This window comes from Mercenaria mercenaria, chromosome 1, assembly GCF_021730395.1.
Source record: "Mercenaria mercenaria strain notata chromosome 1, MADL_Memer_1, whole genome shotgun sequence".
In the NCBI taxonomy this organism is placed as follows: Eukaryota; Metazoa; Mollusca; class Bivalvia; order Venerida; family Veneridae; genus Mercenaria; species Mercenaria mercenaria.
Window position 1 is genome coordinate 33,023,874 of NC_069361.1, and position 21,660 is coordinate 33,045,533.

Below are 21,660 nucleotides of genomic sequence, written 5' to 3' on the forward strand. Positions count from 1 at the left end.
ATTACAGATTTGTGGCGCCGGGATGAAACTTAATTTCTCATGGGAGTCTTGCTTTGGCATGTATGCAATTGCTGCCAATCTGATTTGTCCTTTTTTTTTTTGGTGTATTACATAATGTTCATATCATATAATAAGCATTAGTTTATTAAAAATCTCTGATAAATAAGAGATCAAAGATAATTTGCATTATTAAACCTGATTAAGATGCTATAAAGATAGAACAATTATCAATATCAAAGTATCGATAATAATCTGCAGTGTCGTGTCGAAAAGGATCATCATGCAGAATGTGGGGAAATGCCCTTTGACTTTCTGTGCCGTCGTGATCGTTAAAATATCGAAAAATCCCGCACACATTAGATGTCATGTATTTAGAGAAGACAAATCTCGAACACATTAGAAGTCATACATTTATAGAAAACAAATCTCGAACACATTAGAAGTCATGTATTTAGAGAAGAAAAATCCCGAACATATCAGAAGTTATCTCGATCATACTACAAGTCATATATTTACAGAAGACAGATTCCGAACACATTAGAAGGCATAGGTTTATAATAGAAGATAAATCTCGTACACATAAAAAGTCATATATTTAACAAAAGTAATTTCCGAACACATTAGATGTCATATATTTAGAGAAGACATATCTCGAACACATTAGAAGTCATACATTTATAGAAAACAAATCTCGAACACAATAGAAGTCATACATTCAGAGAAGACAAATCTCGAACACATTTAGAAGTCAAACATGTATAGGAGACACACCCCGAACACATTAGAAGTCATATATTTACAGCCTATGGCCGTCAACTTCATATGAAGATTGCCTATAGTTATTGAATGACCTCTTGTTTGTTTTGACCTCGTTGGTTGCATGTTTTATTTTGTCTGTGTAGTTTTGTGTATATGTTGATGATTAACACAGTTGTACATATACTCGTGGTTTGATGATGTTGTTTCATTGAACTAAGTCTTGGCTTTTCCTATTTTTTCTTGGTTGCCACATTATTGGAGTTAGGTCGGCATTAATTCTCTCGCATTTAAACCTGTGTTAAACCTAACCCTAACCTTTAGTCGGTATATTGTATTCTGAATACGTACGTACATCCAATAGGGGCGATTTAAAGTTAAAATATGTGTCGTAAACCCCAGTCGCAAGGGTAAACTGTTCACCAAGGACATTAATCGCTCGGGAACTTGGGTAAAAATGTTCAGGATGGCCGACACCACTGGCTTAATTAATTTAAAGGAAAAGCCAGATTCCTTACAAAGCCACTTTCAAAGCTATTATAACGCCAAGTGCTGTAATAATAAGTTTTAATTATTATCACACCATTTAGATTATAAATAGGAGAAAATCAACACATATGACTGTGTAAAACTAAATGAAAACACAAGAGTAAGTCTAATTTCGATGTATAAAGGAATGTTATATCTGCCTCCATTGATCAAGTGTATATTTATTTCAAAATGTATCATGTTAAATATATCAGCCCTTGTGTTTTCAGGTGGAAAAACGACGAACAAGGCAAACTTTTCACTGAAAATTTTTACAAAAAATCTTAAAAAATACTTATATGCTTTTGATGCCTCTACTATTTTATTGTTTGAAAGCAAAAAATATACGGCCCGTGTACACTATGTTGTTAACCAACTACATGTTACTACATGTTGACACAGTACATGTACACGAAATCGCGGGAAGGATAAACACCTAACTGACTAGTATTCTATAGAAATGAATGAGTTGACATGTACATGGTCTGATTATTGTAAACATTACTTTACTTTATAAGCGGTATTGTTTTCAAACTTTGTCATTAATTTTACAAAATGTTATATGTATGCCCACTACAGTCAAATATTTTTTTCATAATTTTAATATTATGCAAATAGCAATGTTTGCAAAAATCTGGATAAACCCTCGAAAATAATTCAATATAAAAGTCAAAATTATTATATAATTATATAAGAAATTATTTAATACCACCGATGTTCGAAGTTCTGTAACCCCCAACCTTCTCTCCCTCCATCTCTCTCTCACACACACTGTTTCAGAAGAATTGCGTTTGTTTCAAATCTTGTATATCTTATAGTGTAAGAGATTTTAAAGAGGTGCTAATTGAATATTTTGATATTGTTTAAATGGGGTTGGATTTATGATTAATTATTAAATATGATATTTTTCAGACGGTAAGTAGGGAAGGAAAGTGTGTGTGTGAGGAGTGGGAGTGTGTGGGGTGGGGTGGGGTGGGGTGGGGGGGAAGGTGATCATGGACTGACAGTTAAAAATCCACTTGTCCATAGTCAAATTTCACTCGCTCGGATTTGTCATATTAAACCTTCTTGAAACTGCAAATAGACTGGAGAGTTCTTTATTTAGGACAATGAAAAGAAAAGCATATCACAGTAACTGTGGTAAAAAATAAGCTGTTAAAATATTCGCCTTTTAAAATTTATAAAAGTCTGAAATCGCACAAGCAGGGTTCGTGATCTTTTGATGCCATGCCAAAAACACTGTCAACGCAATGGTACAAAGCCAGATGAATTCAGAGAAAAACTCTTAAAACGTTCCGACTTGTTTTTAGTCATACTTGCGATCTCTGTGTGCTTTTGCTTTTCATTGGCTGACTACTGGCTCCCATAGTTCCTTTGGCAGTGACTTATTGTCTCAGCAGTTGGAATTCTACTAACAAACTTGTCGAAATACTTTTTTAAGTTGTTTACGTTTCTGATTTTTTATCATAGTCACCGAGTGACAGTGTGGGCAAGACCTAGCCAAAGAACCAATCAGATCATGGAAAGTGACGCTTTAAGACACAGATGCATGTTGTTTTTTTTCTAAAACTGCAGCAATCGAGAGACTCTCAGCAAGTACATCCCGGATCTCATACATTGAATTATCTTTATCACCTCCATACACTTGAAGCAACACACAATCTAAATGATATTTTTTCTTTTCTCATTTTATACGTGAACAATTCTGCTTGTCCGCGGACACACAGAATGAAAAATGCACTTGTCTGCTGGCAAAAAATCACGAGTTGAACAAGTTGGATATAGGAATCCCACATCCCTGCAGGGCAGGGTGGGTCAAAGAACTTCGAGCATCTATAGTTCATACATAAAGCACAGACGAACAGCTATGTTTTCGTTTGGTTAGGTGTTTATCCATTCTAAGTTCGTATTTATCCAGTATTGTTTCCTATACCAGTCAGGAATTATCCGCAAAACTAAATTCACCTCATAATCAATACAGTTTTTAAGCTATAAAAATGAATTTCAAACTTTGATACTGTTAAACATTGTCTAAGAGATGTTTATTGAACTAATACAGTTGATAAGTAAGGTCTTATTGCAATTTCTGGTGCTTTAAAACAGTTAGAAACATAAAACATGTTCATTTTGAAGGCTTCTTTGAGTACATTTTAATGAATTCCAGCCACATAATGTGACTTGTCGATTGAAATATTTAGTACACAAAACATGTTATCAATACAGGATATTATGGCTATCAAAAGTTTTACGCTAACATTGCATACTAACATAAAAACATGAAAAAGATAGGGAAATTAACTACATACATCGTCTTTCTGTCAGCCATGTTGGCACTGAGTTAGGGTCGCTGAACAGAGTTAGGATTATCCGGGTACATAGTGTGACAAAACTAAAAATTAATATCTTTGACATGACAGTAAAGTTTCAGACCTGAACATTATCTCTAAATATTTTTAATAAATATTTTCATCGGTCAGCTCTAGTCACATAAGAAATGGACTAGCAAAAATGTAAACAAAGGAGATTTTTCAAGATTACTTTAAAGCTACATAATGTCATGTCCTCAAACTTTACATAAATATCGATATATATATATTTTCAATATATTGAAAGTGGAAATACCATGGCAAAAAAAAAAAAATATGTATTTAGGAGTATTTAATAGTTTCAGCTGTTAAACTTTCTCGGAGACGAGGAGTTTTTTAAGTATATTTTTGGAGATAACTCGAACAATATTTACTCAATAAGGTTCAAATTTTCAGCAAAGCTCTGTCATAATGTATTCTTTAATATATGATACAAAAACATGGTAACGTAAACTATTGATTTAGATATTTACAAAAAGCAAAATATTTCTGTGCCAAAACCCAGGTTTACCACATATGATTTGTACTAAAAACAGCAGACATGTTAAGGCAAAAAAAATCTTTGTTTCCGGTAGCATGCTCAAAACAATTAGGGTAGGTAGGTCGGTTTTTTTGGTTTTTTTTTTTTTATTTATTTATTTATTTATTTATTTATTGAGACTTTTCGGAAATTATTTTTGTGTCAAAAAATGAATACAAAAAAGGGGGTTATGCCTTTGGAGCATCAGTTAGTTGATTTCTTACATCACTGACCATGTTTAAAACATAAAAAGTGCAGTTTTGCAACTTCTTGTGAAAAAGTTACAATGATATTCTCCAAGGCCATAAAAACATTTAGGGTCGGGCCAAAAATTTAGTGTAAGTCGGAATACCGGAAACAAACAATTGTTTTTTTTTACGCCTAAGTAATTCCATATAATATCTTAAAATCAGCATGAAATGTGTAGTTTTATTTATTTTGTTGGCTTTTACGTCGCACCGACACATATGCAATTATAGGTCATAATTATGGCGACTTTCCAGCATTGATGGTTGAGGAAGATCACAGGTGCCCCTCCTTGCATTATTTTATCACGAGCGCGCACCTTGATAGAACCACAGACTTTCCATAAGCTAGATGGGTGGCGGTAAGAGAGGACCGAGGGGTCAAAACATCGTTTGAACCCCTCAAGGTCAGGCTGGAGTACAGTTTGAGAAGGCAGGTGGTTCCACAACACGACAGTATAAGGGAAGAAGGAGTATTTGAAGTAATTTGCTTCAGTATGGACTTGACGGAAGGAGAGTTTGTGCATATGCCGGGACATTCTCACAGGCCTTAATAAGATGAAACTGGTACCGCAGCTAAACCATACATGATCTTGTAAAACATGGTCAGTCGGGCTAGGTCGCGTCTGACCTATAAAGTCTGCCAACCCAACTCGTTCCGCATGCTGGTGACACTGTCATAGGTAGAATAATTATTTTTAACCCATCTAACAGATCTGTTCTGAACTTTTTCTAATTTAACAATGTTGGTATCTGTGTGGGGGCTCCAGACTGTAGAGGCATACTCTAATTGCGGTCTCACCATGGTCTTATAGGCTGTTTCCTTAATATTTTGGTTTGTAGTCTGGATGTTTCTACGTAAAGATCCTAATGTTTTGTTTGCATTGGATGTTACTTGCTCTGTGTGTTGATTCCATGAAAGGTCTTCAGATATATTGACTCCACGATATTTTGCACTGGGTACTGATTCTAATATTTGGCCATGTAAGATGTAATTGAAATTGATTTTGTATTTGTTACTTTTAGATATATGCATGACAACACACTTGCTTGGATTGAACTCCATCTCCAAAGCATATATATATTCTCCCACAACACAAGTTTATCTAGATCCTGTTGGAGAATGGAACAGTCTTGCTTGTTGTTGATCACAAAGTAAACGACAGTGTCATCAGCAAACAGACGGACCTGTGAAGAAAGAGATTCAGTAAGATCATTTATATAAAGAAGAAAGAGAAGAGGACCAAGTACTGAACCTTGGGGACCCCTGGTGTAACTGGGACTTGATTTGATGATTCTCCACCCAAGACGACTTGCAGAGTTCTGCCTATGAGAAAAGAATGGACCCACTTGATGGTGCCGCGGTGTTAACACCATGTTCCTGAAGTTTAAAGAGAAGGTTTGAACCCACGTCGATGAGGGGCAAGTGATTTGAAGAAATGTGTAGATCATATATAATAATTGTAATTTTGCATCTGGAACAACTGATACGTATTAGACCTTCCTGTTTGCATGAAGAAATTGAGAAATAACAAGTATCTAGTTACAAATTGACAGTGATATATTTAAGGCCAAGACATTGTGTTTAATGCCTAAATATATTATTGAATTAACATAGTAGTATGCAGAGTACTTGATGTACCAAGGTGAGGGTAGATCACACATTGTTTCTACAGTGTAAGATATAAATTATTATTATATGTTTTAAAAACTATACTGAAAAGAGGCTAACTGAATAACTGCAGGTGTAGTTATGAAAACACATTTATTCAGGGAGGGCCTAAATTGTCCATCTGTCATCTTGTAGAACAGCTGTATTATACCAGTATTATCAGAACGATTTGCACGAAATTCATGTGAAAGGGAAAAGTGGGTCACTAGGTTGTAGTGGGTCTTTAATCATATGGAAATATCTCAAAAAAAAAACAAGCGCGTGAATCTCTACATTTTGTTTAACCGTTCTGAAAACAATATGTTTATTAACGACATAAAAATCTACATTAAAAATATTCAATATTTCCTGTCGTTACTTCCATGGGTTGATTACATTTGAGTACGAATTGGTCAGTACAGGGTGAAGGTCGCAACATATTTTCACTTCCGGGATAAACCGAAACAGTCCAAAGATCAGAAAAATGTCAACAAAAAGTGTTTACATTTTAACAAATCGTGAATAAAATAAACGATGGACAGATTAAAGACTTTAACACCATTACACAACCTCAATTCATTTGATCATGCACATTTGCTAAATACAAAACGAAAAGAAACTATAACTTTTCCGCCTATCACATTTGCCCCAAATCCCACCCCAGGGACGCTAATACCTGCTCTCAAACCAAGAGTGGAGCTTGGATTAACCATCACATACATTTCCTTATATGGAATTTTGTTTTCTATGGTGTATATACAACTATGGATGATCTGGTATTACAGGCATAAGCGACTGAGTTATCAAACTGTGTTCTTATTTTTGGCGTTGATTTGGAGTGGACTACGTGTGTCATTGTTCTCATTTTACTTCAATGACTGTGCCAGAGTGAATTTTTTTCCACTGTTCTTATACTGGCTGATGTTCTGCTTTCCAGTGTGTCTGCAGTTTGTTGTATTATGCTTACTCGTTTTATTCTTCGCACAGGTAAGATCTTTAAGTCAGGAGGCACTGTGATGCACGGGGACTCGATCCTAGTCCAACTAATTTGACAGGATCCTAGGAACTATAAATATTGAGTTATTTTTCTTTTTGGCAATATCTGTACTCATGTTTAACACTTGAAAGACTAAAATATTGGATGAAATTTCCAGTGAAATTTTCATCACTGCCAACGCTGTACATGCTTAAGAAATAATGTAACATAAAACCATATTTTAATGTTTTTAATGCACAGAAATAGGTTATAAATGTTCGAAATAAATTCACGAGGGCATAGCCCAAGTGAATTATTCTGGCGGCGTATAAGTTACTATAACCATTTTTGAGTGTATTAATTTACTAATAGCTAAAACACGATGTTTTAACAGAAACAAGCATATCAGAATATAAGATTATGTCACAAATTGGCCATAAATTTAAATAAAACTTGCATGTATCAAAAGTGGATTAATTTCCTTATTATGTAAAAATTATCAAATAATTTTCAAAATTACCTATGTATGTACTGTACACGAATCGTGTACAGTACATACATAGGTAATTTTGAAAATTATTTGAATCGTGACGATTAACATTTACCGTGTCTATACGCCTCTATGTGCAAGCTATAAAGCCAATAACTTATATGTACATGACTTTGTACTGTGATTTAAATTATCCTCCTTTATTTTGGTCCTTCGAGTTTTGATGTTTAGCCAGGACAGTCATCTAGTGTAATCATCATAAATTTATATGTTTTTCAAAAGACCTTCATCTCCGAAGTACAGTCAGGGTAATATGAATAGCTAATTAGGTTTTAACTGTTGAACTATAATGTCATTTTATTAGCTCATCAAATTTTTTAAAACAATTCTTTGCTGTATTATGGTCACTAGATTGTTGGTTTTGGTTAAGATTTTTATGTAGGTCCATTTCTTCTTGAAAACTGTAGAGGTATAACTTTGAAACGTTGCACATTTGTTAATCATCATTTACTGAGTAAGTAGGCCAAGAACCATGACTCCCACTTGCATTTTGTCAGAATTATGGCCCTTTTTGTACTTAAAGAAGTATAAATTCTTGTTGTTTTTTTGGTTTTGGGCCACTTTTCTTGAATACTTGTAGTAAGAGCTATAGCTTTGAAATTTTGTTAGACTGTACAAAACTTTTATCATTATAAGGTGAGTAAGGTCAAGAACCATGTCTCACTCTTGCTTTTATTAAAAAATTATGGCCCTTTGTAACATAGAATTTTAATGTGTATTTCTTGCCTTTTTTTAGTATATTCTGTTAGAGATTTGTTTAAGGAACAGAAGGACCCATTTTAGTAGAGTTAAATCCCAATCAAAAATATATATTTAGTATTTTTTAGGAAATTTTGTAAATACTCCCCTTTAATACCAAAGTATTTAAAAAAAGTGGACAGTGAGTACTGCTTTTGATTTCCATATAATTCCTAATTATGTCTCCCCCAGGAGACATATTGTTTTTGCCCTGTCCGTCCTTCCGTCTGTCCGTCCGTCCGTACGTCACACTTCATTTCCGAGCAATAACTGGAGAACCATTTGACCTAGAACCTTCAAACTTCATAGGGCTGTAGGGCTGCTGGAGTAGGCGACCCCTATTGTTTTTGCAGTCACTTCGTCAAAGGTCAAGGTCACAGGGGCCTGAACATTGAAAACCATTTCCGATCAATAACTAGAGAACCACTTGACCCTGAATGTTGAAACTTCATAGGATGATTGGTCATGAAGAGTAGATGACCCCTACTGATTTTGGGATCACTCCGTCAAAGGTCAAGGTCACAGGGGCCTGAACATTGAAAACCATTTCGATCAATAACTAGAGAACCACTTGACCCAGAATGTTGAAACTTCATAGGATGATTGATCATGAAGAGTAGATGAACCCTATTGATTTTGGGGTCACTCCGTCAAAGGTCAAGGTCACAGGGGCCTGAACATTGAAAACCATTTCCGATCAATAACTAGAGAACCACTTGACCCCGAATGTTGAAACTTCATAGGATGATTGGTCATGAAAAATAGATGACCCCTATTGATTTTGGGGTCACTCCGTCAAAGGTCAAGGTCACAGGGGCCTGAACATTGAAAACCATTTCCGATCAATAACTAGAGAACCACTTGACCCTGAATGTTGAAACTTCATAGGATGATTGGTCATGAAGAGTAGATGACCCCTATTGATTTTGGGGCCACTCCGTCAAAGGTCAAGGTCACAGGGGCCTGAACATTGAAAACCATTTCCGATCAATAACTAGAGAACCACTTGACCCAGAATGTTGAAACTTCATAGGACGATTGATCATGAAGAGTAGATGACCCCTATTGATTTTGGGGTCACTCCGTCAAAGGTCAAGGTCACAGGGGCCTGAACATTGAAAACCATTTCCGATCAATAACTAGAGAACCACTTGACCCCGAATGTTGAAACTTCATAGGATGATTGGTCATAAAGAGTAATTGATCCCTATCAATTTTGGGATCACTCTGTCAAAGGTCAAGGTCACAGGGGCCTGAACATTGAAAACCATTTCCGATCAATAACTAGAGAACCACTTGACCCAGAATGTTGAAACTTCATAGGATGATCGGTCATAAAGAGTAATTGATCCCTATTGATTTTTGGGTCACTCCATGAAAGGTCAAGGTCACAGGGGCCTGAACATGGAAAACCATTTCGATCAATAACTAGAGAACCACTTGACCCAGAATATTGAAACTTCATAGGATGATTGTACATGCAAAGTAGATGACCCCTAACGATTTTGGGGTCACTGTGTGAAAGGTCAAGGTCACAGGGGCCCGAACATTGAAAACCATTTCCGGTCAGTAACTTGAGAACCACTTGACCCAGAATGTTGAAACTTCATAGGATGATTGGTCATGCAGAGTGGATGACCCCTAACAATTTTAGGGTCACTCTGTTAAAGGTCAAGGCCACAGGGGCCTGAACATGGAAAACCATTTCCAATCAATAACTTGAGAACCTCTCGACCCAGAATGTTGAAACTTTATAGGATGATTGTTCATGCAGAGTAAATGACCCCTATTGTTTTTGGGATCACTACGTTAAAGGTCAAGGTCAAAGGGGCCTGAACATTGATAACCAGTTCCGATCAATAACTTGAGAACCACTTGACCCAGAATGTTGAAACTTCATAGGATGATTGAACATGCAGAGTAGATGACCCCTATTGATTTTGGGGTCAGTCTATTAAAGGTCAAGGTCACAGTGGCCTGTTCATGTAAAATAATTTTTTGGAAATAACTTGAGAACCACTTGACCTACAATGTTGAAACGTAATAGGATGACTGGACATGCAGAGTAGATGACCCCTATTTATTTTGAGGTCACTTGATTAAAGGTCAAGGTCACAGGAGGCTGAACAGTGACTTGAGAACCACTAGGCCAAGAGTGTTGAAATTTAGCGGGATGACTGGACATGCCAAGTAGATGATCCCTATTGCAGCCAACCATCAGTGTCTCTTTGACTTTAGCTCCTGACTGCTATTGACTTCTTGCCTATAGGACTTTGCATTGGGGGAGACATGCGCTTTTTTACAAAAGCATTTTCTAGTTTTACATTTGCATTTGATAGATATTGGGACATTTCAACAATCTGATCCAAAAGGCAAGTTTTAAAACAGTGTGTAGCTGCTTCAGAATTCATATATTTCCAGTATGTCCTTGTTGCACAACCAAGATAGGCAAACGGATGTAATGATAGTCCTTCAAACTTGCATTTTCTGATGCATTTCAGCTAAATATATATGAGCCGTGCCATGAGAAAACCAACATAGTGTGTATGCGACCAGCATGGATCCAGACCAGATCCATGCTGTTCGCTTTCAAAACCTATAGCAATTAGAGAAGCCGTTAGCGAACAGCATGGATCCTGACCAGACTGCGCGGATGCGCAGGCTGGTCTGGATCCATGCTGGTCGCAAACCCACTATGTTCGTTTTCTCATGGCACGGCTCATATTTGTCAATGAAAATATTTGACAAATATAATACAAAAGCTCTTATATTCACATGACTTCTTTAAGCTAAGTATTTTAAATTTATACACATCCTTAAATTTCTCTTGGTTGGGCAACCAGGACACGAAAATTAATTTTCAAAGATACCTCCAGTGAAATGAAAATTTAACGTATTAAGCAGTCAGTGAACACAAATAAGTGTATTAAATAATCATTTGTTAAAATTTCGACCAGACTTGTTACTTGATCAAAGTCTGATTAACCACCTTTAAATACTATGAACCGTTTGATATAACTCCCTCATGCATTTTATCAGAATAATGGCAGTTTTTAACTTAGAAAATTTATGTTTCTTAATTAATTCTTTTGTTTAGGTCCTCTTTTTCTTGAATACTTTAAAAGCAATTATAGCTTTACCATCAGTAGGTTTGTATGAAGACTAACAACCATAACTTTTCTTTCATATTGCCTAATATAATGGCATTTACAAAGATCAGTACCCTTAGGTGGTGCTCTTTTTTTAAAGGTTTATATGAAAAAAAAAAAAAAAAAAAAAAAAAAAAAAATATATATATATATATATATATATATATATATATATATATATATATATATATATATATATATATATATACCTTTTAGTTGAGCAAAAATTATTGATTTCATATCCTATTTTAACAGTTTTTGAATGCTTGTTTGTTAAATTTGTTACATTGTATTGTGGCCCTCTCAAATGGCCATGAAATTAGAAAAAAAATTCAGAAAACTTAAGTTACAATAAAGTATCCTGCATTTAGCCAGAAATCTGTTAGCTCAAACCAAAACTGGATATTTCTTTTAAAATGCGTATATCAGAGCTGTCATACCAGGACTTTATTTACTGACATGTGGGAAATGTATCACAGCTGCCCATTTGCTGTTTAACACTTAGCCTGCTGGCGGCAAGTGATTCTGCCTTTGCGGCCAGTGCAGACCAAAATCAGCCTGCACATCCGTGCAGTCTGATCATCGTCTGCACTGTTCACCATTCAGTCAATAACTTTTTGGTATGCACCCCTTTTAACTGTTAATGGTACTGTCCAGTTTGAAAGATGTACAGGTTCATTATAGAAATTTAGCAGGGTAAGTTTTAAACGATAGTTGTTAAAGTTTAGGAAAAGAGTTTTTTGACAGTAGCATGCTGGTAGTATTGCACAGATTTTAGACTGAGTACTAATATCAGCTGTATCAAAGAATGAGGATGCAAATTGCATGTTGGTTAACTTGAATGCATGTGTTAGAATGAATCATATGCTTTTCATTAAAAGTGTTTAAGTTTTTCCCATCACTATTTTTGCTACCAGTAAGAGTCAGGTTTTCACTATTTTAGTAACTAAAGGTCACACAAAGTGAATTCTAAATACATGTACAGTCTAACATCGATCTCACCGTGGATGGAGAAGCAAAATGTTTGAGTTATGTATGGTTTTAAGTGATCAAAACATAGAGAATATGAAGAAAAGTTCCTGGGGACTGCATGAATTGCTCGAGTCAGACCTGGTACTTGAGCCATTGTTGCTTAAGTTGATTGGGATTCATTATACCTTTGCCCTAAATTACTGGTTATAAATATATTCATGAGTACTTGAGTCATGTCTAAAAGTGATACTGTATTGACAAGTATGTACATGTATGGATTTTCTTTTTTCTAGGTTGTTTTTAAAGCAAGAGCAAAATATGAACCCAGTAGATTAAAGTAAGTACTCACAATAATAAGTAATATTAACATTTTATTTCAATATCTACATGTATACACAAAGATAATGAGTTTGTTTTTAAACTCTTTCTAAATATTTTCTAATATAAACATGCCAAGTTTTGTTTACTGTGAAATCATTAATATTCGTAGGGGGCTAATTTTCGTGGATTTCTTGGTTGAGTCAATCCATAAATTTAATCCCAACTAACAAGTAAAATTCCCATTCATTTTATGTTCAAAAGTTGAAATCCATGAATTCATATCCCCACGAAATTACTGTTTTGACCAATACCACAAAATTTCATGTCCACGAAATAAAATGATTTCACAGTATGTGGTTTAAAGGCAGCTTGACACTTTCATACAGAAATCTCAGATTCGTACTCATGTTCACTTTATTGTGAGAACAAGTTTTCAAAAAGACTTTGCAAAAACCAAGGTTAAGAAAGATCCACATCCATGCAGTCTTTGGATGCATCAGTTGCATACAAGTTCTGAAACTGATAAACAAACAGTATACTGTGAAATCATTTAATTTCGTTGGCATGAAATTTCGTGGTTTTGGTCTAAACGGCAATTTTGTGGGGATGTAAATTCGTGGATTTCAACTTCTGAACATAAAACGAGTGGGAATTTTATGTGTTCGTTGGGATTAGATTTCGTGGATTGACTCAACCACGAAATCCACGAAAATTTGTCCCCAACGAACATTAATGATTTCACAGTATATGCAGGGATAAGTGAACAGTATGGATGGTGGATCCTTGCTGGTGGCAAAGCCGTAACGTTGGTTTTTCACACAGTGGCACTGATATGTTCTTGATTTACAGACGACCAATGAAGATAGGACTGGTACTGGTTGTAATTGTGTTTCTCTCCACTAACATAACCTGTGCGGCGATTACAAAGATGAATCAGTCGCGGTCCTTACCACTGTACATGCTGTACCTGAGAGTGGCGATAAATGACTCCTTGTTTATTATCATGAGTGGGATACTCGCGTTGTGTATCTACAGGATGGCCAAAATGTCATCTGCAAGTGTTGTGCTTGAAGCAAAGGTAATGAATTAGGGTATTTTTTATAATTATAAGCCATGTCCAGCAAAACGACCCATTCCAATTTAGAAGGATTATTTTTTTTAAAGCCTGTAAAATTGTACCTGTAGGTTCATGTAAAACCATAATCTGCTGAACAAATATTGGTAATAAAATGCCGTTTCATATATATTTATTTTTTATCATTACTAAAATATAATATATCAATATTTATCATTTGTCAATTTCTTTGACTTGTTTGTTCCTAATTTATCAAAGGATTTACACATTATAGCAGATCCCATGCTTCATAAATGTTTTCTGTTATAACTCTCAGATAATATGCAGAAGACTTGCTCCAAGCCCAGACATCAGATAATCTTTGGGATGTCAGCAAAAAAAACTTACAATAGTAGGATTCTGTTTGTCATGTTATTGATTTAAATTTTTATACCCAATTTTATTTGAACTGCTTCTTTGTTAAAAACTTACCAATTTTCAATTTCAGGGAACAACTGTTTGTCAGGCACTTGCAGCTTGTGTTTTAATTTTATTCCTTTACTTGACCCGTGCCATTTACAACATAATAGCGGTTACATCTGTTACCAAAGGCTCTCATAAGTTACCAAGTTTTGGATTTGGTTGGATCAATGTTACAGATCAGGTAATTAGCAGACATATTTCATAATTTGTATGATTTTTTCTGGTTTTTAAGTCACACCCTAAACAAGTCATGTCATATGGCAACATTTTAGCTTTAATTGTGGAGGATGTCAGCAGATGCTTCCCTAGACATTATTATACAGTCAAACTTATATCAACAGAAGCTTTACTGTGTTAGAGTGTAAAGAGACAGAAGTTATTGTCAGTTAACAGAGGTTATATTGTTTTCACAGAGGTTTTACTGTGTTAACAGAAGGTATAATGTGTTTACAAAGTTATTCCCCTACATTGAGTTAAGAAAAAAGATATGTTAACAAAGGTTATATTTTGTTAATATATGTTAAAATATGTTAATAGAGCTAATGTTTTGTTATGAGAAACTATACTTTGTTAACAAAAGTTACGTTAACAGAATTCGCAAAATATAACCTCTGTTATTATAATATAACCCCTGTTAACACAATATAACTTAGGTTATTTCTTTATTTCAGGCAGATTTTGTGGAGCTAGACAAGGGATATGCCTACCTGTCCTTTGCAATAGTATTGTTTGTGTGGGAGATATTGCCAATGTTTACCGTCATATTTTTCTTTAGAGTTCGTCGTCTTGGATCATCATCGGTAAGAAAGGCTGCAGATATGATAATTTCTAAATATATGAATAAATCTTTATTGTTTGATGTACTAGTAGGTTTTTAAACTTTTTTCTGTACAATAGGGCAATATCTTTCTACAAGTACCCATTGGAAATTGTACTTTATTAGCTTGACTATTCGAAGAATAGTTTTTTTTTTTTTTTTTTTGATTAGACGTCGCACTCGACAACATGATAGGTCATTATGACGACTTTCCAGCTTTAAACGGTGAGAGCCCCAGGTGCCCCTCCGTGCATTATTTCATCACGAGCAGGCACCTGGGTGGAACCACCGACCTTCCGTAAGCCAGCTGGATGGATATTCGAAGAATAGTCTAGCTATTCTACTCACCCTGGCGTCGGGGTCACACCTTGGTTAAGTTTTTGCATGCTAGTACATACAGCTATCATTTAAAGGCATATAGCTTTGAAACTTATTTTTTCTTTTTCTATGTCAATTACCAACCTCACTGGGTCAAGTTCCATAACTCTGACATGTATTTTAAGCAAATTATGCCCCCTTTTGGACTTAGAAAATTCTGGTTAAAGTTTTACATGCAAGTTACTATCTCCAAAACTAATGCAGATATTGAATTGAAACTTCACATGTGTCTTCGGGGTTATAAAACTAGTTGATAGCACCAAGTCCCATAACTCTGACCTTCAATTTGGCCAAATTATGCCCCCTTTTGGACTTAAAAAATTCTGGTTAAAGTTTTGCATGCAAGTACATACAGCTATTACTGAAAGGCGTATAGATTTGAAACTTATTTTTTCTTTCTCTAGGTCAATTACCAACCTCACTGGGTCAAGTCCCATAACTCTAACATGTATTTTGGGTAAATTATGCCCCCTTTTGGACTTAGAAAATTCTGGTTAAGGTTTTACATGCAAGTTACTATCTCCAAAACTAATGCAAATATTGAATTGAAACTTCACATGTGTCTTCGGGGTTATAAAACTAGTTGATAGCAGCAAGTCCCATAACTCTGATATGCATTTTGGTCAAATTATGTCCCCTTTTGAACTTAAAACTGCTTTGATATTTAACATTTTGGGTAATATTTTCCTGCTTCTGGGACAATATTTTGAATAGTCGAGCTTGGCTGTCTTACGGACAGCACTTGTTGTTAATCTTTTAATTCTAAGCATATTTGTCTCTTAAAAATAAAAAACAATACAGACATGTACCATTTCATCTACATTCTAGGAGATGATTACTACTGATAATGAAAACATGTAGAAGGAAAATTGGTCCATCATTGGTTTTTAATTTCATGTGAATGTTTTTATTGTTTCGTTAACATGGGAATTCATAAAACATTACATTGTCTAGTATTGATTTATTGTATCAAATATTGAAATATATTTTAGTTACAAGGTATGAATGCAAAGCACTGATTGGAAGAGAAAAATATGTGTAGAATAAGATATATTCGCAAAAAGTCTAGAAAGTATACTACGAAAGGAGAACTGTAGATTTTATACTTATAGTATCTCCTTGGCTATATTCTTCTATTTAAAATTTGGACCTACAATTTTAAAATGCTTAACCCTTACCCTGCTAAATTTCTGTAATGAACTTGTCCATCTTTCAATCTGGACAGTGCCATTAACTTTTAAAAGAGGTGCTTACCAAAAAAATACTGACTGAATGGCGAATGGTGCAGTGCAGACCATGATCAGACTGCATGGATGTGCAGGCTGATCTTAGTCTGCACTGGTCGCAAAGGCACAATCATTTGCCACCAGCAGGCTAAGTGTTAATTTGTTAGTGTTTTAAAATCCTATCATAGCATATGAATTGATGTGACTGAATAATAAGTGTATGATGTGAATGTAAAAAGATTTGGAAAAAAAGGAGATGCTTAAAAGGAACAGCACAATTTAGGCATTTAGCAAAATACAATTAAAAAAGTTGTGATCAGACATGAGGTCAGTCATTTGAAAAAAGTATTCAGTTATGTTATGATTATTCAGCTTTTGTCCAATAATTGATTACTTCATCATGTTCATGATTATGCATGATTTGCACATAATCATCCTGAACTGTCATTCCATTGAAAGGGACTCATGATAACACAGAATGTTTTTCATAAAATTTGTTACATATTTGAAGAATATGCACATCCTTCTGTTTTGTTGTTTCATAAAATAATGTGCTTACTATGACAACATTTAGTTTGAAAAAATATAAGGCTGATATTAGAAATGACCTCGTGCAAACAGAGGAATCATCATGCAGACCTGTTATTGCCTGATAAATAGTAAATTGATGTTTTTGCAGTTTTGGATCTAATTCTAATTTTCTACAATGTTGTTTAAAGTAACAAAGGTTTTTATTTGTTTAGTAAATCATAGTTTTGCATTATTTTATTTGAAAGCAAAAATAAATGAGCTGCACCATGAGAAAACCAACATAGTGCATTTGTGACCAGCATGGATCCAGACCAACCTATGCATCATCGCAATCTGGTCAGGATCCATGCTGTTTGCTAACGGTTTCTTTGATTGCAAGAGGCTTTGAAAGCGAACAGCATGGATCCGGACCAGACTGCGCAAATGCGCAGGTGCATGCTGGTCACAAATGTACCATGTTGGTTTTCTCATGGTGCAGCTCAAATTGTGTAATAATGTCTGAATTTAGTTTCATTGTATACATATTTTAGCTAATATTTTCAGTCCTTACAAGACTTACCTTCAATCAACCAGGACACAAAGGCATACTTTTTTGACAACCCTCGGAGATACGACAGTGATGAGGAAGATATAAGTGTACGAAGTGAACCACATCATAGGTAGTTGAATAGAGCTTATCCATTTGGCTCAATGTTATTTCTAATTACATGACTCGTTTTATAAATCATCAGTGTGTAGTTTTTGTTGCTGATAAGTATGTAATTTGACACTAAATTCTGTGCTAAAGTCAAAATTTAAAAGAAACAATTATAAGAATTTATTTCTGTTTGTCATAGAACAAAACACTTATTGAATGGCTTGCCGGTCAGTAATCAAAACTATTGACCTATGGACCTCAAGCAGTAGTTCTGACTGTTGTCTAGCAAGCTGTTCAATAACCATGTAGTTTTAAATTTACAAACACTAATTAAATCAATTATATGGCTTATTGACCTTCCATTAAATGATAATGCAATATATTAGTAAGATATTGTAAAAATGGTGTGCTCATATTGTTTTAGTTATAAAGTTATAAATTTCTTTGACCACTTTTAAGACTTGTTAGTTTAGTCTTCAGGCATGAAAATGGTTTCATTGCTAATATTACTCCAGACCATGCCAATAGATTCATTCATCCTCCACTTAGAACTTATATGGAGAAGTTGTCATTTGTCTGTGGGGGAAAAGTTAGAACTGGCTCCTGGCTAGGTTAAGTTAAATAACCACCATGTGTCACTATTTTATACATGGAAAAGTTTACTTACATTTCATTTTGAGATGTCTTGAAATAACTCTGTTAATAGTTAAAGAATTTTATTTTGTTTAATGTTTAATGGTCAATGTTGTAAATTGTTACAGTTACCAGACACTGAGTGCTGGCCACTATGCAATAAACGGCAGTTTGGAAAACAGTAGGGATTCTCCAAACGTGACTCCAACTAGGCCACATAGACTTGGATATGGTGCGGTCATGACAGCGGACAGAAATTACAGTTACAGTGTTTCTCCAGTAACACACTCACCATCTCATGCTTAAATTTATCCTGTTAACAGTGCTGTCATGACAGCAAAAAAAAAGGAGTTACAGTTATAGTGTATCTCCAGTAACACAATTACATGCTTAGTTTTAAGCTGTTAACAGTGCTGTCTTGATAGCAAAGAGGATTTATACATATAGTTTATCACCAGTAAAGCTGTTGACATCACATGCTTAGCTTTTTGCTATCAGCAGTGCTATCATGTTTGCAAAACTACACTATATACTTTATGTCTAATAACTGGCAGAAGTAAGGATAGTTCATGATAGGCAGTCAGGGGAGGTAATTATAAAAAACATTGCCACCAGCTTAGCTTTTGATGTAAACATACTGTCAGCAGACGACAAAAAATACTGTGTACCACCTGTCAAAAATGGCTGTCAGCTGTACATAGTGACAATATGAACAACATGCCAGGCATAATGTAAATCTGATAACTGTGTAGTTTTAAAAAAAAATCTAGTGGCAATTTCTGTAATGTGTGTGTTCAAGAAATGTAAAAGTGTTAAAGATAAATCACCATTTAAACTGAAATGTTCAGGCTGGAGAATTACAAAGGTTAGATTGGAAACCAGTCTCAAAATACTGTCTTATGATTGGTCAGTTTGAAGATTATGCCCAGAAACCACCAATCCTGTACTGGTTGTTGGAACTTTACAAATTTCTTGTTGGAATGTAATGCTAGGCTATTTCAGGTGAGGTCAGATATAGTTTTTGGTTTGTTGGTAACAGACATTAAAGAAGCATGCCTTTCACAATTATATAAAATTGATTGAAATAAGAAAATACTTTCATTTGTTATTATTTTGAAAATAAAATCAAAGTGAGTTCTACTAATGTTTATTCATGTAGTCTGTAAAAATGAAGAAAGTCAGGGATACACTATGCTAGTCATTTAGTAAAAATTCAATGTAAAATAGATGGAATTTAGCTGTACTTCATACCAAACTTATAAAATATTGAATTTAAATAATACTTATTTTTGAAATTTTATAGACATTGCTAAATTGCTAAGTTTTTTTTTTCTTTAAATATGATGAACATCTTTAAGCATGCCTCTTTAAAAAGGTTTAAAAGTACATGTATGTTGATTGAAGTCTGTGATATTTTTGTTGTAAATGTAATGTTTTACCTGTGACATTTATAAGAAGTTCTATCATTATAAAATATCATTCCTAGTCATTGTAAATATTTCAAAGTTTATATATGATTATAATTTTAGTTATTTTAGTTGGAATTTGGCTTTTGATAAGCCAGAAAAGTCTGATTTAAAACTTTTATAATCAAAAATACAGTGGATGTACTGTTGTGAAATCATTACTATTTGTGGGTGACTTATTTTTGCAGATTTCTTAGTTGCGTCAAGCTAAAGAATTTGATTCCAGCAAACAAATAAAATCCCCATTTACTTTATCATGAAAAGTTGTAATCCACCAATTTGCATCCACAAGAAATTGCCATTTTAGCCAGATCTTTGAAATTTCATGCCAGCAAATTGAAAAAATCGGAACTGAAAACTATATTTCATGAAGTACATATTGAAATTTTCAGTAATGTAGATATTTCTGCAGGTTTTATTTTGGCAACTACTTGAAAACAGTTCGACTTGTGAATTTAAAACAGTCCTGACTATTCACTAGTGTTATTTCCCACAGTAACAGCTAGCTATCTGAAAAACATAGATATGACCGTTGACTGTCAAGCTGAAGAAAAACCTATGTGTATATAAAATAGCTGCAGTATAGGAATCTGCTCTGGTTAAAGGTGCAGATGAGAACCTCCAGTTTGAGTATACCTGTTTAGGCTGTGCGGAGTTAAAATTGAGAGTCAGATATTTTAGAGCTCTTAATTCATCAAATGTTTTGCTGATTTGACCACTTTTTTTAGCTCACATGTCACAAAGTGACAGTGTGAGCTTTTGTGATCGCGCAGCGTCCGTCGTCCGTCCGTCCGTGCGTGCGTCCGTGCGTAAACTTTTGCTTGTGACCACTCTAGAGGTCACATTTTTCATGGGATCTTTATGAAAAGTGGTCAGAATGTTCATCTTGATGATATCTAGGTCAAGTTCGAAACTGGGTCAACTGCGGTCAAAAACTAGGTCAGTAGGTCTAAAAATAGAAAAACCTTGTGACCTCTCTAGAGGCCATATTTTTCAATGGATCTTCATGAAAATTAGTCAGAATGTTCAACTTGATGATATCTAGGTCAAGTTCGAAACTGGGTCACGTGCCATCAAAAACTAGGTCAGTAGGTCAAATAATAGAAAAACCTTGTGACCTCTCTAGAGGCCACATTTTTCATGGGATCTGTATGAAAGTTAATCTGAATGTTCATCTTGATGATATCTAGGTCAAGTTTGAAACTGGGTCACGTGCTATCCAAAATTAGGTCAGTAGGTCTAAAAATAGAAAAACCTTGTGACCTCTCTAGAGGCCATATTTTTCAATGGGTCTTCATGAAAATTGGTCAGAATGTTCATCTTGATGATATCTAGGTCAAGTTGGAAACTGGGTCACGTGCGGTCCAAAACTAGGTCATAAGGTCTAAAAAAAGAAAAAACTTGTGACCTCTCTAGAGGCCATATTTTTCCATGGATCTTCATGAAAGTTGGTCTGAATGTTCACTTTGATGATATCTAGGTCAAGTTCGAAAGTGGGTCACATGCTTCAAAAACTAGGTCATTAGGTCTAAAAATAGAAAAACCTTGTGACCTCACTAGAGGCCTTATTTTTCAATGGATCTTCATGAAAATTAGTCAGAATGTTCACCTTGATGATATCTTGGTCATGTTTGAAAGTGGATGACGTGTGGTCAAAAACTAG

The 21,660-nt window shown here is 34.8% G+C and overlaps 1 protein-coding gene across 1 annotated transcript; it reads left to right on the forward strand.

Annotated features, from left to right (window-relative positions):
* Positions 1-6,501: 6,501 nt before the first annotated feature.
* Positions 6,502-21,360, forward strand: LOC123523638 (G protein-coupled receptor 137Ba-like). The gene is made up of 7 exons (XM_045301298.2): positions 6,502-7,053; positions 12,745-12,788; positions 13,622-13,850; positions 14,335-14,490; positions 14,981-15,109; positions 17,805-17,920; positions 18,660-21,360. The coding sequence occupies exons 1-7, from the start codon at positions 6,601-6,603 to the stop codon at positions 18,835-18,837; spliced, it is 1,305 nt and encodes a 434-aa protein (XP_045157233.2). The 5' UTR covers positions 6,502-6,600; the 3' UTR covers positions 18,838-21,360.
* The last annotated feature ends 300 nt before the right edge of the window (positions 21,361-21,660 follow it).